The sequence below is a fragment of the Caenorhabditis briggsae genome (genome assembly GCF_000004555.2).
Source record: "Caenorhabditis briggsae complete genome, chrIII, whole genome shotgun sequence".
Taxonomy (NCBI): Eukaryota; Metazoa; Nematoda; class Chromadorea; order Rhabditida; family Rhabditidae; genus Caenorhabditis; species Caenorhabditis briggsae.
The window spans coordinates 141752-158960 of NC_013490.2; the positions used below are offsets into that span (position 1 = coordinate 141752).

Here is a 17209-nt window from a genome sequence, read left to right on the forward strand (position 1 = left end):
CTTGAGATACCGTAAAACCTGTAATAGAAGGCTCCCCACACTGTCAAATTTGAGACATGTTGAATTAATAATAATATCGGAAATCTTTTCAGTTATAGACTTTTTTTGGACCATGAGCTAAAATAAAATTAATAGTTTAGAATAACTATTGATATGAATAGAAAAAGTAGGATTTTCTTCGGATTTTATGTACTGGATTAGCCAGACAAATGTAGTCTGTTGATCCCTTTCGCCACGTAGAGGCTCAGTACATAGAAAGGGTAAAAAGGTTTATTTACCAATGGGATCACCTTCAAAAACCCATTGTTCTCAGTCTGATCAGTATTCGCAGTATGAATCCTGTTCTAGCGATAAGCTCTTCCAGTATGAACCGAAGTCCAACTGACCGATCAGACCAACTAGCCCATTATCCAACTGGCCTACTTCACAAACGTCAAACTGTGTCCTCAGTCTGATCAGTATTCGCAGTATGAATCATGTTCTAACGATAAGCTCTTCCAGTATGAACCGAAGTCCAACTGACCGATCAGACCAACTAGCCCATTATCCAACTGGCCTACTTCACAAACGTCAAAATGTCTTGGAGAACAATGGACCAGGTGTTCCAAGTGACGTAGGACAAAAACTGTTCGAAAATGGGAAACAATTCAAAAGATTTTTTAAAAATGCATTAAATCAGAAATTCCAAAAATTTAATTCAAATCCCTAACGGGTTCCAGGATGTTTCAGTGAAATCAATTTGTTGTGGGGCGACTACAGAAGTTGGAATTGTTTGAGATAATATCGCTTGTGGTACTATTCAGCACTTGCACTGCGCAATTCTTGGTCATCCGCCTGGAAACGCTCAATATCTAAATACCATACACCATATAAACTGTGATAGAGGCCCCTCACACTGGTAAGTTTGATCTGATTTTTCTTGGTTCCTACTCAAGATAAAAGTTCTGTCAATTGATAAAATGTTTGTGATAATATGGTGTACAATTCATCTGTGGACAACTCACTTGCATCTTTTACAAGAAGTGAGATATATAGGCTCAAAGTTGACTAATTAGTAATTATATTTAAAGGTTCTAGAGAAAATTCCTCTAATTTTTATTTGATTTTTTTCAAGTTTAAAATTAAACTTCTATTAGTCATTCATACCTTTCTTCTCATTATCAAATGATGATTTGTGTGATGACTCTCCGCAAAAATGACATTTCCCAGACATTGCACCGGAAATTATACGCCCAAGTTTGTTAAGGTTTTTTGTTTTTAATTTCTGCTATACAAATTTCCTCTATTACTTTTAAAGAGTATTCTCTGTAAATGATTTGACTTTAAATCTTTTTCTACGAATTTGAAATTTTTTGATTAAACCAGGTTGTGAAAGACACAGTTTTGATTAAACCAGGTTGTGAAAGAAATAGACTAGAAAAAATTGGGCGGAGTTTTGAAAAAGTGTCAACACTGATAAAAACTCCAAATAAAAGGGGAATGGTTTGGTGTACTCCTGACTCTTTTTTCTGGAGATTAGCAATATGATTCATGACAAATTTTTCTGCGTTCTAGTAAATTCTATGACTCATGGATTGATTTGTATATCGCGCCATCACATTGGTATAAATAGACGAATGATTTGTTTGCTATTCTCCACTATTTCGCAAGGTTTTCTAGAGAAATGAAATGATTGAAAACCCAACTTTCCATCATATTTTTCTCAAGCTAAACTACTCTGCTCCGTACTCCGACCATTTGTTTACACAATTCTCCATTTTTTGTCTCTTATCAACCATTTTTCCCAAACTCTCTGTCGTTTTGGTCTTTGTACAAAACCAAATCACTGTTTCTCATTTAGGCACGTACCTAATAAAAACATCAATATTTAGAACTTCAGCCATTATTTTACTTCTTTCAGCACTGAAACATGATTGGAGGAGGAGCCGGCATTAGCTTCCGAAACGAGTTCTTCGAGCCACCAAGCCCAGTGAACATCCCAGTCCAGGGATTCTCCACTGGATCTCGCCTCCGATTGGTTCTTCTTCCGACTCACGACAACACCAGCTTCCACGTCAATCTTCGTACTCCAGACGACATCGTTCTTCACTTCAATCCACGTTTCGATGAAGGAGTCGTTGTGAACAACTCCACAAGAGCCGGTGGGTGGGAGAGCGAGGATCGTCACGATAACATCTTGGAGCAGAACAAAATCTACACTCTCGAGTTTGTCTCGAACGGAGGAATCATTTCGGTTAGTCTCCCAAGCACTTAATTTCTAATAATATTATAATTTCAGATCTTCCTCAACGGAAACCATTTCGCTGACTTCGTCGAGCGCGCCTCTTCTGAAGGAGTCCACCTTATCGAAATCGACGGAGGTGTCCATGTCCACTCCGCCCATATTTCTCACTAAATTGTTTTCTTTCTTTCGTTGTATTCAATTTCCTGTTCAAATAAATCGCTAATCATTTTTAAGAATCATTTTATGCTTTATAAACAAGACATAAGAACTTCAGAAAAGAATTTAGACAGCATCATTCGTGATAAGAACATTTTTGACCAAGAAAAAGTTGAATGTTGAAGCCACATAACTTTGTCAAGTTTTGAAAGCTGCGCTCTAATTCGTTCGCCATTGCTGACACTGATCGCCATCTACAGTACCTCCCAAAAGATGTAACAACTCTCCCAATCCGCTCAGTTTTTATGCAACAATTTTTTCACACTTGTTATTTTTTCTTTTTGAAAAAAAGAAGAAACAACCAAAAAACATCTCTTACTTTTTAGAAGCCGCTTGAAGCGGTTCGCTTCTCATTTCCCATGAGTTTCCCTCTTGTTTCCCCTCGTGGGAACTTTATTAGTGTTATCGCGCTCTGTCGAACCGTGTCTGCGTCTCCTTTCCGCACACACTATCTCGGCGACTTTTTCACTCACGATCAATAGGAGAGAAGAGAAGCCGGATTATTTTGCGCACTTTTCCACTGTCTCTCTTCTGTTTCACAATGTTTTCTTTAAATCTCTCTTATTCGCGCATTCTCTCTCTTCCTCTCGCATCACCAAATTCCCGGATTCTCGTCTATCTTCTAAGCTTTTTTATCTCACCATTCTAATCGCTCTAATTTAATTTTATTGGATTTCTCCCAACTTGAGAGAAGATCTTCTAGAAGAGAAATAGCCAATTTCTTCGTCTTCTTTCAGAAATGGCCACCGTCGCCGGCCCACCGAAAGCCTACGAGTTCACTATCGACGATGATGAGTTAGAGGTAAAAGATAGAGTTAGAAAAAATTCCTTCAAGATTTTCTTGCTTTTCAGGACCCTAAACCATCATCTGATCAAGCCACAATGTGCAATTTTTACAAGTTAAACTTGCCAGCCAGCGCTTCAATACTGAGCAAGCAGATAGCAAAATCACAAGCGAAACGAGGTAATTTTTTAACTAAATTGCATGGAATGGCACATGACTATTGTAAATCTGTTGTATCTGCACATTGTGTGCCTTTTTAGTTTCAAATTATGCAAAAAAAACACTTTATTTGAACATTTCTATGTGTCGTCGTCGTTGTCCACCACAATTTTCAGCCAAAAGAGACACTCGTCATCGCCACCGAAAGGATCTGTCTGTAGTTCGGGAGACTGATGAGACACGTGGATCGAATTCCGAGGAAAATGCATCGCCCCGACCTATCACCGAACTCTCCTTCGATCATGACGCTCCTTCAGCTCCACCATCCGCTCCACCTTCCGCCCCTGCTTCTCAATACGGTGGACGCTCTAGAATCGATTCAGAACCCGTGGGAGTCAGACTGCAACGTCAATCGTCACTTCCAGAAGCTCAACGAGAAATAGAACCAATGGATGAGGAAGAAGCGCAGCTTCTAGCAATGCTACTCAAAGGAATAGAAAGGAATGAACAGGGAATACCACTAAATGGAAATCAGCCTATTCGAAATCCCGCACCAATTCCACAAGTTGCCCCATCCCCAGGACTCCCCCACCTCCATCCCGGCGCCAAGGTGTCCGAGTGGCTATTCGAGAGATCCACGTCACCGGATAATTTGTCAGTAGTGTCTTCAGTGCTTCTAGAAGATTCGGGCCTTGTTTTGAACTACAGAAATTCTGATGATGATGAGGACGATATCTTTTTCGATGCTCCAGAAGAAAAGTTGGTTGATGAGGAAAAGGAGGAGAATAAAATAGAAAAGAATGTTGATGTTGTTGATAGTTGTGGTATCGAGCATGAGATGCAAGGCAAGTCGGTGTTGCATGATTTTTCAGTATACATTTAGGCGGCCTATTAGGTCTAAATTAGGCCTAAGGTCGTATTTTGAATCCAATTCCAACAACTTCTTATTCAGGTCTCTCTCTCAACCGGAATATCGCTGCTATGACACAATCGTTGGTTCGCGTCGAAGAGGAAATCACAGTTACTGATGGGCCTGAATTGCGGACTGGTCGGAGCACATCAGTTAGTCCAAGGCCCACGAATAATGAGCAATTTATGAGAAACAGTAATGGAAGTGCCACATTTAATGTAAAACATTCGGTAAGAGTTTCAAAAATTTCTCACCCAAATATTGCTGTGAAAATTAACCCCCTTTTTGAGTTCCATTAAATTCCTTCAATTATCTATCCCTAATTCTCTAACCTCTCCATTCAGAGTACACTGGCACGACTTCAAAAACTCTCACCTCAATTTCAAGGGAACAACGGAAACTCTAACACTCCTGTCTCGACAAGAACTACCAGAAGTGTGCTCCGTGTGCATAACGTTAACTCAATGCCACGTCCTACTACCGAACAGACGCCGATCAGAAATACGATGAGCAAGTCGAGTGTTCAGACTCCGCGCGCAGCTTCGGGTGTCAGGATTATGGTAATCTGGGGTTTTTTGGGCTTTGTTCTAATCAAAACTAATCAACCTCTGGAATTCAGAGTCTGAATTCAAAAAAAAATCATAACAAGGTCCTTTATTTTTAGCCTCCAAGCTCCCAAATCACCCCTCCTACTGTCACCATCAACCCATCAATCCAATCTCGTCCTGCATCCGTTGTCTCTTCTGTCGGAGGACGTTCCTCACAAAATGTCACATCGGTGACGGCATCCAACCTCGAGGGACTTCAAGACTTGATTCAGATGCAAGAAGAAGGTTTGTGCTCTTTAGTCTACCGATTTTAGAACTTTGGATGGTTTGCAGCCCTCCGACGCGCCGCTCTTGATAGCCAATCAGGTGGTGCAGAACGAAAGATGTCATGGCACAGCGATCAAGATGCTAATCGTCAATCTACGTCGACCCACTCATCTCTTGGCTCTCTATGCTCCAGTAAATCGATCGATGGAGCTCATGCATTGAGCAAAATGACGACACCATCAGCTTCGCGGATTCCGACACCGAGGTCTCGCCTCCCAACGCCACGTGGATCAACACTACCTAAGAGAGTGTAAGTAAGGTTTAAAATAGATGTCTCAAAATTGAAATCTAAAACTTTGTAAAATCTCTTTTCTAGGTCCATTGGCGTTCAGACAGGTATCAAAACATTTGTGTGTCATTTTACACGCTTTTTACACATTCACAGCTCTCCAAAATGAACTATCCCGCACTTGTAAGGTCCTTTGAATCATATTTTCTTTCCAGACATTCCGTGGCCGCCGCCGTGCGTTTTACGACATCGAAGCCAGAGTCTACCTCACCTTCAGCCAACAACGATGCCGATGAATGCTTCTGAAATTTCAACGAAGCCAAAGAATTCACGTCGTCAAATGATCCGAAGTCTACTGATAACTCCATCGCTGTCATACGATTCTTCATCACTCGCTTCATTTTTATTAAGCCCGCCCTGTTGAATACTCTTTTTTCTGTTTTTTTTTCTATGTTTTCTCCCTCTGCCTTTCTTCCCACTATTTCGCTTGAAATACCATGCATTTTCTATTCGACCCTCTTGAAAAGGGGTCGTCGTCTGAAACCGGTTTTAACATGACTAGATTCAATATGTGCAAGATCCCGTGCACATGTGAATACCCAATTTTCAATCCAACCATCTACTTAGCACTCCGGTTACGTGTTAGCTTCTATCCCTTTAGAAATATTCTAAATACTGTCCGCCCTGTAAATATACATGCACAATTGTTTCCTCTTTCCTGGTCCTTTTCTTATAAATGAGCTTTTTCATTTTTTTTGAACGAGTTTTTTGGAATTTTCAGATTTTCTAACACTTACGTTTCAGATGTGTGCGATATCTGATTCTAACCTACATCTTTAAAAATAGACTGAAAAATATTTCAGTAGCATGGAGAAAACTCCGGTACGACGGAGTAAGTCTGTAGATTTAGATGATCCATTCACACCGATTCCAAAATTGTGTAAGTTAACAGAAGCCGAATAAATTCCCAGAAAATCTAAAAATTTGTATATTGAGGAAGGTTTTCCAGCCAATCTCCGATCCCCACGAACATCCCGAGAATTCATATGTCCTCTGAGAACCACGCCTCCTCCAGAAGGCTCTGAAAATTCAACGACTATTCCACCATCTCCAGTACGAAAACGTGGCATTGAAGAGTCTTCAGTAACCCCTCTACACCGAAAAAATGGGCCACCACTGTTGAAAAAAAGCTCGATGAGCAAATTAGCCGATGGCTTTCGATCGGCTGCGAATCTAATAAACGAAGGAGAGAATGATGATGATCCCTTCGGATTGTCATTCCGAAACTATCAAATTCTCTTGTCGAAAAAGGTTCCAGAGACTTCCAGACGAATTCCAGATGAAGAAGAAGTGATAGATCCATCGAAATGTCTTCCAGAACGAGCTATGGAAAAGTACAAAAGGATAAAAAAGCTAGAAAAATTTTACGACTGGCAGCAAGAGTGTCTTTCCGATAAGCGTCTGTTAAACGGAGAAAATTGTATTCTTTCATTGCCAACTGGTGCTGGAAAAACGTTGATCGCTGAGATTCTGATGCTTCGAGAAGCCATAGTGCACAAGAGAAATGCGATTCTGGTGCTGCCCTACGTGGCAATTGTGCAGGAAAAGGTGATTGTAGAAATAAACAAACATTTAAAGCAAACAAAGATTTTCAGATTTCCTCGCTGGCTCCATTTGAAGACGCATTCGGCATAAATATAGAAGAATATGCATCTAACAAGGGTCGTTTCCCACCTATAAAACGAAGGAAACGAGTATCAGTCTACGTAGCAACCATTGAAAAAGCCAATATGCTCATCAACTCTCTTATCACTCAAAACCAGCTTGACCAGATTGGGATGGTTGTTGTCGATGAGCTGCATATGATTGGTGACGGTGGACGTGGTGCAATTCTAGAGCAGCTATTGGCTAAATTTCTGTACAAAGGGAGCGGACAGATAGTTGGAATGTCCGCGACACTTCCGAACATTGATGACCTACAATTCGCCCTTCGATCCTTTGTGTACAGCACTAACTTCCGTCCTGTGGAACTTGCAGAATTCGTGAAGATTGGCCAAACTATGCATCAAGTGGAGAATGGTGGCGATTTAAAACCAGCTGGTGATCTTCCAACGAACGTTAGTTTTGCTTTTAAAACATTTCTGAATCCCAGAATTTCAGAACTTGAAATCCACTGATCCCGATGGCATTTGCCAGTTGCTTGCTAAACTGATACCAAAAAGTTCCGCCGTCATTTTCTGTCCAAACAAGAAAAATTGTGAGAATGTGGCTGTGTTGATTGCAAAAACTCTTCCAGCGTAAGACAAACCTAGAAAATATTTTCTGAAATTTAAACTAATTCAGCCACATCAGACAAGCAAAACGAGCGGAAAGTGAAGCATTTCTGCAGTCCTATCTAACGGATAACGATGATGAGAGGATGGACGCGGATCTGAAACAATGTATTCTGTCTGGAGTGGCCTATCATCATTCAGGTTTGACACAGGATGAGAGGAAGTGTGTGGAGGCGGCGTTCATGGTGAGCAATCTAGAAGTTTCCCTACTTTCTGATTTTGTAAGCTACATAAATTTATCAAAGTCATTTTTTAAAGGAAGGTCTGATCTACGTAGTATGTGCCACATCTACTCTAGCCGCCGGCGTCAATCTCCCTGTCCGTCGTGTAATCATCAAATGCCCAATGGTTGGTAGAGAGCGACTAGGCAAAGCTCAATACCTTCAAATGGCTGGGAGAGCTGGAAGAGCAGGATTCGATACCAAGGGAGACTGCATCACAATAGTGAAACAAGGAGAGGAGGAACGATGGTTCAGGGAAATGCTGAAATCCGATATTCCCAGATGTATGAGCTCTTTGTCGAGTGTTGAAGCGATGGGATCTTTTATTTTGGATATGATTGTGCTGAAAATCGCAAAAAATCTGGAAGAAGTGTTGCTTGGAGTACAGTACTCCTTGTATGCCGCTCAAGAGTCTCCGGATAAGATTCGGGAACTCGTGGAAAAAAGTTTGCAACGTCTAGAAGAGCACCGCTTCCTCACCATTGAAGATAGAGAGATCACACCCTCAGATTTGGGTAGCGCAGTTTTCAATGCTGGATTTGCTCCGGAAGAGGCCACACGTCTACATACCGACCTAATTTCATCCCTAAATCAAGGTGTCATTTTCTCTTCTCATTTCCATTTGCTCTTCATTATTACACCTTATGAGCAAGTTTGCAATATCAATTGGGATCTTTTCTTGCTATTGGTATTTTTTGAATATTTGCTTCCATCTTTTAAATTTGAATTTCCAGTACAACGCCTTACCACAAAGCGAACGAAAGCTATTGGGAGAGTGTGGTCTCGAAGAGAAATTCATACTGGAAGCCATAATCACACGCGTAGATCTCATTGCTGGAACAACTCGAATGCGTCTTTACATTGCTCTCATGCTCCAAAAAATTTGGAATCACGAGCCAATGTTCCAGGTGGCAGAGCGGTTTGGTGTAGAGAAGGGATGGTTGCAAGCGACACTTCAGTCCTCGATTTCTCAGGCTGCATCGATTGCAAAGTTTTCGGAGGTATACTGTATCATCATTTTCTCTTTAAAATTTTAAAACAATTTCTCAGAAAATCACCACAATGTGGCCACTGCGAAAATTGCTCCCCGAGTTGGTACAGAGGCTTTCCGAAGCTGCTCAACCTGAATTATTACCTCTTATGACTGTGGATGGGGTCAAAAAGGCGCGTGCAGCGATTCTGTTCAAAGCAGGCTACAAGACGGTTGGAATGGTGAGCACTAATGTCTTCCTTATGACTACAAACTACAAATTTCAGATCGCTCGTGCCAACCCGCTGAAATTGGTTCAAGAGCTAGGCACGATTCGACTCGCCCAGGCAAAGTCAATCATCAACAGTGCAAAAATGGTTCTTCGTGATCAGGTGGATGAGAAAATGGAAGAGTTGGACGTTTGGGGTGTTGCCACTGATAACTTTGATTATTTTTAAATTGCTAGCTTTTCTGTTAAATATGTGATCTCTAATTATCTCTGATTATCTCTTGATCTATTTGTATTTGGCATGCGGATCTTTTTATTTACGGATTTCTCACTGTTTTAAACATCTTTTAAATACATATTTTCTTTTTTTTATTTCATGATCCAGTTCCCAATCGGTCGCTAATACACCGAATTTTCTATTTCCCCCTCTAAATTTAAGATTGAGTCCAATTTCCTGTTTAGATGGTGAACGTCAAGAAGGGAGTGTTGGTGACCAGTGATCCAGCGTTCCGTCAGCTTCTCATCCATTTGGACGATTCGAGACAGCTCGGATCGAAGTTTATTGTTAGAGTAAGTGGATCTCTCGATTCTATATAAAACGTAAAATTCTGTAAATTTCAGGAACTGGACGACACTCATCTCTTTATCGAAAAGGATATTGTACCAATGTTGGAGAGCAAGGTGGAGCAAATCATGGAGAACATGAATCCGGAGACCAACGATAACAAATAATCACTCAATTTGTCATATTTTTCCCATCGATATATATTCTGAAACTAAAATAAATATCTGACTCATAACATTGCTAAAATTCGAATAGATTTGGATTTCAGTTTAATCTCATTAGAAATGTATGATTTTAATTTTCATTAAATTGTCATTGACAGTGTGTACGGTAAAGAGATTTCGAAAATGATGAGCATGGAGGAAATTCAAAGAAAATGTTTGAAAAAAAACAGGAATGTATAAGTGGAAAGTGAAGGGTTTTGAAAGGGAAAAAGGCACTTTTGATATAGCTTTACATGTTTGAAAATAACGGAAAAAAGGCAGTGATGGATAAGAATTAACCGAGAAAAAATAAGAAAAAGGGATGAAATATTTAAAAAGTGATGGTAGAATTGGAAGAAACACTCTTCCGAGTTCTAGACAATCCCTGGGAATGGGTAGTTGGAATCCAGTGGACCCATTCTCCGTTTTTGTCTCTTTTAGTGCTCTCACTAGATAGCGGATATTTCCAGTGGCCACCACCAATGTCCGTTTCGACTCTGGAATTCTTTGCTAAAAATTAGCCCATCTAATACTCCGAACTAACCTGAAATTCCTCCACTCTGGAACGTACAACCTAAAGCAGTTCAGTCTTCTGACACCTAGTGTAGATTCATCCTCGTATTTCTCTTTTCTAACCACCGCCCAATCCGGTAGACAAAAATCGTAGCAGTCTGAACAGGAGGCGTCTGAAATATATTTTTATTTTTTAAAGTTTACAATTTGTACGTTTTAGAACTACCTCTAGCATGTACAGTTTGTTTCAGGAGGTACCATTTTGCTCCATGGCAATCATCAATTTGTTCGGTGAACTTTTGATTAGCAATCATTGGTTCGATGGGCTCCGGATCGAATTGGTAGAACTCTTGCCAGCCAAACGTTGATTGGATCTGAAAGTACCACGAAATTATATCACAGACAGAAAAGTTTCCATAGTGAGAATTGATTTTGAAAAATGGATTTTCGAATTCTCCGTATTTCAAAGTGCCAGTCTACCAATTTTCAGCGATTTCCCTCGACTTTCCGTTGCAGAACAGTTCTTAAACGCAACAGATAGAGCCCAGCACGCGTTCCACAAGAAGCAGCCGACACTTCCCGGGTTCGCGCCGGCCACTATACTTTGTGTTGCGAAAGACTCCGCCCACTTTTCTCTCTTGAAAGCGGGGGAAGGCGACCAGTGGAAATGCGTTTTCAGAAAAAAACACGATTTTGGAGAGTTTAGATATTTTCTTGATTTTTTCGACGGAAATGGATAAAAGGCTGAAAATGATTATGTTTGAGACTAATTTCAGCGTCTAGGGTGTACAACAGAGTTGCACGGACAGTCCGTTGTCCGTTGTCCGCTGTCCGTTGTCCGGCCGTTTTTGGCTGTCCGTTGTCCGTAGAAATTGTCTTTGTCCGTCCATTTACCAGAAAAAATTAAATTCAAGTTTTCCGTCTAAGAAGGCATTAAAAATGGTGGATGAGCTCCGAACTCTTTTCCATCGCTATTTTCAATCGTTAAATTCTATTTTTTTTTCAGCAAAAAATCGTCTATTTTGGAAACATTTGTCCGATGTCCGTTGTCCGTTGTCCGTTGTCCGCTGTCCGTTGTCCGTCAAAAAAAATGTTGTCCGCTGTCCGTGAAAAAAAACTTCCCTGTCCGTGCAACTCTGGTGTACAATGAGCCAAGTTATGAACAAACAAGAACCGCGACTTCCAATGATATGGGTGGATCAGCAAAAACTCGAAGTGCTTTATTTTTTTTATAATATACTTTGAATGAATCTAGCATTGCAACTAAATATTAAAAGTGTAATTTTGTTGTGTGATTTTCAAGAAATTTGCATTCAAAATTAGAGTACATCAACATTCTAATAGAATCAAACTTAGAGTATCTACAAAAAAACATCAGTTTGAAACCCAAAGAGACCAACAGAGGCGTTTTATATATAAGTAAGGTAATACTCACCTCATAATCGGAATCCGACACAGCTTCCGATAACTGATCAATACTATCAATCGCACTTTTGTCTAATGGCATCAGGAAACAAGTGAAATGCTTTCCACTGGCATCAGTTAAAGAATGATCTGCATATGCTATGTATCCCTAGAAAATTGCTTTTGTCCATTTTTCCGGAACATCCTAAAACTTACGGTATCGAAATCGATAGCTGTGAAACTATTCGACTTAAACGGTGAATTTCCACGAAGTTCAAAGTGAGCCTGGTATTTTGAGAAGAAGTGGACAAATACTGAAATTGCCAGTTGTGGATGTTTATTCTAATGAAAACTTACCTGATGATGGTAGAGCCGATGAAACCAACGCTGGATTCTTCCTACGACACTCCTCACAGACTGGAGGGTATAGGAGAAATTCGGAAACAGCATATCGGTTGAAAATTGCGTTGAACATTATGAAAAGAAGGAGGAGCAATAGAATAAGGAAGAGGAGAATGCAACACATGTTGCGCATGAATTCTGGGGTGTAGTCGGCGGTTCTGAGACTTATTATATATAAGGCACTCAAAAATTTTAGACCCCAAACTCACTTAAATGCATATCTGACTCCATTGATAAATGTTCGAATCTTCTTGAAACATCCCACTTTTTTCTCCGTATTTTCTGTTTCTCTGGAAACTAGAGACGTCTGTGACTGTGGTGGGAATCTTCTAGAGCTGAGATTTGGGGCAATTTTCCGATTCTCCTCTCCATCCCACGACGATTGCATTGCTCGGTAGCTGTCTTTTCGGGCCAGCGATCTGGATTTTTAGTTAAAGAGTTTTTAACAAGAAATGGTAAACATCTTACGATGTAGTTTTTAGTTCTTCCATTTCCAGAATGGTTTGCATGGTTTTAAAAAGAAAAGAAGAATATTTAGGAAAAAGTATACCAGAACTCAGAATATTAGAAAATGTAGGCGTCCTTGTATTCTACGAGGAAGGTAAGGATACTATTTACTTTTCCCACGCTTCACCAAGTTCTTCCGAAGGGACAACGACAAACATTGAGAGACGCGTTTTCAGCTATTTTTCCCTGAATCAAAACAAAAGCTCACTCATTATCACTAGCAAACTCTTGTCTATAAGAAATATGTGTGGGCGCTGCTGGAACTGTGAAAATGTTCGATGAGCTTCGTTGAGCAGCAGCTGAAGAGCTTCTCATAGCTGACGGCCTGGTAATGGTTTCTTCCACGTGTTCGATTCTGCTGGTCTCTCGAAGTGGGCCACTTCCATGAGTTTCGATGATACGAGCACCTCCTTCTGTAAAGCTTTATCTTTAATGCAAACTGAGATACCATAAAACATGTGATAGAAGCCCCCCCCCAAGTTTGAGCTCCATTATCGCGATTCCTATACGAGACATCAAAAATGCGTCAACTGCAAAAACACTTTTGATAATATGATAAACAACTTACTTGTTGACAAAATTCATATATCTTTGACAGTAGCTGAGATAAATTGGCTCAAAGTTAAAAGGTAGAGGACCATTCTGTTACAGGTTCTAAGGTGAACTAACTAAACTCACCATTAGTATGAACTTCTGTAATATCGTATCCATAGTTATTGATAACTGTAGTTTCGTTGCTTGTATTCGCGGCTCCAGGATAACTCAAACGACTATCTCCAGAAGTGTTCAGAAAACTGGTGTTAGTTGCTCCACTGACATTGTATCTTTGTTGTGGTGGCGACATTTCTATGTGCTGACCATAGTCTGAAAACTTTGCTAAATGAAAGTTTGCAAATAAAAACTCACTAGCAGAAGTGTGCAAAAATGATGGCTCTCGACTGACATCCCGTTCTCCTGTGACCTCATATCTTCTGTCATGAATCGTTCCATCCGCTCGTTGCTCATAGGATTCACGGCTCTCACGGATTGTGGAAATAGGAACAGTATGGGGGAGAAGGGCGCCTGGAAAAAAAAGTGTTCCATGTTTGTCTGTTTGCTTAGCCGATACCTCCAGAAGGTCTTCTGCCCTCTTCTATAATTCGGTGTTCAATGACCTCGATTTGTTCCACAACCATTTTGGATGACCCCAATGGGTCTGAATTTTCAGATCTGGAATTGGAGAAATGTGGTTGGAAATAGTAAATGAAATAAACCAATGAGAAATGTACAAAATCTAATGTCAAAGATATTTAGAAGAAGAAAACAACAAAAATACTGCAGATCAACAGAAAAGAGACAAACGGAAAGAAGAGAGGAACCAGTTTTCGGGAGGTTTATGACATCAGCTAGTTGGTGACTGTCAAGTAGTGAGAAGTGGTCAGTTTCGGGAGAATATTTAGAGTGTGTTTAGAGGCACAGTGAGTGAAACGAGAAGTTGAGTTGAATAGGAAACGATGAGTCAGATGAATTTTAAATAAGAAAGAATAAAGACACCAGAATGTTTGAGCTCCATGAGCTAACAGGGGGCTCGACCTCCGGGCGTTCGCTAACTGTAACTTACAGTATAACAGACGCAAAGAAAATTTCTGAAATTTTTTAAATTTGAAGACTTGAGCTTAAGTTCTTATGCAGAGCATACATAGACCTAAAAACGTTTCAGTCCATGACTACCTGAAAGGTGTTAATATAATTGAAGTCAAAAATAATTTCATACTTGCCTAGTACAAGACAAACGATGTTTCGAATTGAATATTTTAATACGAAAATTTTCATACTTTTTGTATACTTTCAATTTTGAAAACTTGATTTTCGGATTCTACGTATTTGAAAGTGTCAGTCTATCAATTGTCAGCGAATTAACTCGATTTTCCGTTGCAGAAGAGTTCATAAACGCAACAGATAGAGCCAAACGCGCGTTCCTCCACAAGCAACCGACACTTCCCGGGTTCGCGCCGGCCACTATACTTTGTGTTGCGAAAGACTCCGCCCACTTTCATCTCTGGAAACCGGGGAGAGGCAAACAGAGGAAATGCGTTTTCAGAAAAAAACAAGATTTTTGAGAGACAATAAAAAACAATGACATATAGTAATTCGGGAATCAATATAGTAATTCGGGAATCTATTAATCTGTAAGTCCAAGAATTTTTGAATTAAGAAATCAAGGAACCTGGAAATCCGAGAATATATTTGAGAAACCAAAATCAACATTTCTGAAACTTCTAGATAAACGAAATGAACAACAATTTGAGGGACGGGAATGAAATTGAAATAAGAATACGATCTCAGTGGGATATCTGTTTCGGAGAGACGGGGAAAAATGTGTCTTCTTCTCCTGGTGGCTTCCGAAAGTTAGCGGGTGGAACAACACTTTTTGGTGAAATATTATTAGAGATCCGGAGACACATACAGATCACCTAATTTCAAGGACAATGAAAATGAGCGGAGGTGGGAGGGTTGGAAGAATGACGCCGAAGGGCGAGGGAAATTAAAATTGAAAAGGAATTTGGAAAAGAGAAAATAGGGAGAAGGATCGGAACGTTTAACCTTGTTTTGACTGGCATCTGGTGACAGGGAAGGATTTGAACAAATTTTCTGAAGTCTTTACGGACTACAATTTCGAATTTCCAGATTCCGATATTTTCGTATTTAAAGGCTCATTGGTTCCTACACTTTTCGAGATCAATAGCTATGTTCCGTAAACACTCTAATAGGGTGGTGCCATCCAAATCATCAATTTTGGGCTTGTATATCTCAATTAGTATATCTCTCTTCCTGTAAAAGATATCAAGAAGTTGTCAACTAACAAAATATTATTGATACTGTAATAAAAAATTTTCCGGTTGACAACATCTTGATATCTCTTACAGAAATCGATATAATTGAGTTCAAATGGACGGTTTGGGTGAGCTTCCATTAGAGCAAATACGGCAATTTCTAAACTTTCAGAATTTGCGATTCCAGGCTTCCAATATTTCCGGATTGTTAGATATTTGGAATCTAGAAAATCTAAATGTCTGGATTGTCAATTTCTAAATTTTTAGATATTTATAGATTCTACATTATTCAGAAGTTGACACACATGACTAGACTTGGTGAGGAAAACGAAAAGGAGAAGAAGAATAAAAATAAGGGGAACTGAGCGATAAAATCAAGGCGTATTTTGATGATCAGGATGCGTCGGGAGAGAGACAACGATCAGCAGGAAGCGCTGTAAACAAAAATAAAACTTGATGAATCAGAAATTAGAAACAGTTGGAGACTCGAAAACGTGCCAAAAATTCAGAAATTTTTTAAGAGATCATTAAATATGAGTACTTTTGTATATTCAAAAAATTAGATATTTGACACCAAAACTTTTGAAGCTTAAAAAAGAAAATAAGATTTGAAACAAAACCGTTGTCCCTCGAAAATGAATTTCGAGAAAGAACACAAAGACTCAAAAAAATCTGACCTAGATATCTAAATGATAGTAATACATACTACAGACACACAAAGACACCCGAATTACCAGTTACGCCTCATAGATTCCGGATCCAATCCGTTAGAGAGACGGTACAAAAAATTTGTCTTCTTGTTTTTTCTCCAGAATTCCGAAGGAAAGAAGGTAGAACAACATACGAACGAAAACGTTTTGAATGGAAGTTCATAGGAAAATGAATAGGAAAATGAAAAGCGAGTGACCACCACCCAACCAACCTACGTCTCCATATAACAATGGAGGGGGCGCCGCCACCTCTTCAGGTCTCCCCAATTTGCATGTGTTTCAACTTTGAAATTGTGTCGGACATTTTTACTTTCACTTGCTGCTGGACATTATCTGGACAAGAAGGCATGCCTCAGCATAAAAAAGTAATTGTTCTAGGTTCTACAAAAAAAAACAAAGATTACCGTGACACCCGTAGTAGAAGAGCGCCCTAGCTTTTAGCTTTGAGCTACATTTTCTCGGTCCCCGATAACTGAGCTCATAGTTGACAGTCTGGGAGCTCTTCTATTACACGTTTTAGGACATAACGGCTGTATGTAGTTAAACTCAATCTTCTAAAATTTGTCTTTTCGTCTCCCGATCTTCTATTTCCGCCCTTCCTTCAGTATAAGATATCCTTGTCCCACCCGATACAAACACTTGTCATGAACCTCCCCATTTCCTTTCACTCATCTAGATAGACGAGGTGATGTTCATTGAATAACCCACACGGTTAAGTGCACTTCTGGCTTCCAATACACATTTGGTGTATTTGTCGTCTTTCACGGATTCTCGTAGTTTCTGCGAGTACTGGGGATAAATAACTTTGAAAAAGTGTATGCCGTGAACACTCTATTAGAAGGCCACCCAACCCGCCATCTTTGAGCCCATTTATCTTGATTCCTGTAAAAGATATAAAAAAGTAGCGAGCTAACAAAATGTTCATCATAAAGTTAAATTTTT

At 39.8% G+C, this 17209-nt stretch overlaps 6 protein-coding genes across 6 annotated transcripts; 4 read left to right on the forward strand and 2 right to left on the reverse strand.

Annotated features, from left to right (window-relative positions):
• Window positions 1–1909: 1909 nt before the first annotated feature.
• Cbr-lec-6 lies at window positions 1910–2395 on the forward strand (the record flags this gene model as incomplete). Its single annotated transcript, XM_002642930.1, has 2 exons — window positions 1910–2233; window positions 2279–2395. The coding sequence occupies 2 exons, from the start codon at window positions 1910–1912 to the stop codon at window positions 2393–2395; spliced, it is 441 nt and encodes a 146-aa protein (XP_002642976.1).
• A 784-nt stretch (window positions 2396–3179) lies between these two features.
• On the forward strand, window positions 3180–5703 carry CBG15259 (the record flags this gene model as incomplete). Its single annotated transcript, XM_045243270.1, has 8 exons — window positions 3180–3242; window positions 3293–3404; window positions 3560–4207; window positions 4336–4523; window positions 4638–4853; window positions 4958–5126; window positions 5175–5418; window positions 5613–5703. The coding sequence occupies 8 exons, from the start codon at window positions 3180–3182 to the stop codon at window positions 5701–5703; spliced, it is 1731 nt and encodes a 576-aa protein (XP_045095626.1).
• Window positions 5704–6264: 561 nt separating this feature from the next.
• CBG15258 lies at window positions 6265–9379 on the forward strand (the record flags this gene model as incomplete). Its single annotated transcript, XM_045243271.1, has 8 exons — window positions 6265–6337; window positions 6407–7005; window positions 7053–7514; window positions 7558–7694; window positions 7741–7915; window positions 7989–8639; window positions 8686–8952; window positions 9002–9379. 8 exons carry the CDS (start codon window positions 6265–6267, stop codon window positions 9377–9379), a joined length of 2742 nt encoding a protein of 913 aa, XP_045095627.1.
• A 233-nt stretch (window positions 9380–9612) lies between these two features.
• Window positions 9613–9882, forward strand: CBG15257 (the record flags this gene model as incomplete). Its single annotated transcript, XM_002642927.1, has 2 exons — window positions 9613–9720; window positions 9772–9882. The coding sequence occupies 2 exons, from the start codon at window positions 9613–9615 to the stop codon at window positions 9880–9882; spliced, it is 219 nt and encodes a 72-aa protein (XP_002642973.1).
• On the reverse strand, window positions 9786–9854 carry CBG26078 (the record flags this gene model as incomplete). The annotated part of the gene is made up of 1 exon (XM_045243272.1): window positions 9786–9854. One exon carries the CDS (start codon window positions 9852–9854, stop codon window positions 9786–9788), a length of 69 nt encoding a protein of 22 aa, XP_045099628.1.
• Window positions 9883–10249: 367 nt separating the features above from the next.
• CBG15256 lies at window positions 10250–13919 on the reverse strand (the record flags this gene model as incomplete). Its single annotated transcript, XM_045243273.1, has 11 exons — window positions 10250–10415; window positions 10463–10604; window positions 10658–10805; window positions 11867–12004; window positions 12052–12149; window positions 12193–12395; window positions 12447–12656; window positions 12953–13157; window positions 13423–13608; window positions 13651–13806; window positions 13853–13919. 11 exons carry the CDS (start codon window positions 13917–13919, stop codon window positions 10250–10252), a joined length of 1719 nt encoding a protein of 572 aa, XP_045095628.1.
• Between the last annotated feature and the right edge of the window lie 3290 nt (window positions 13920–17209).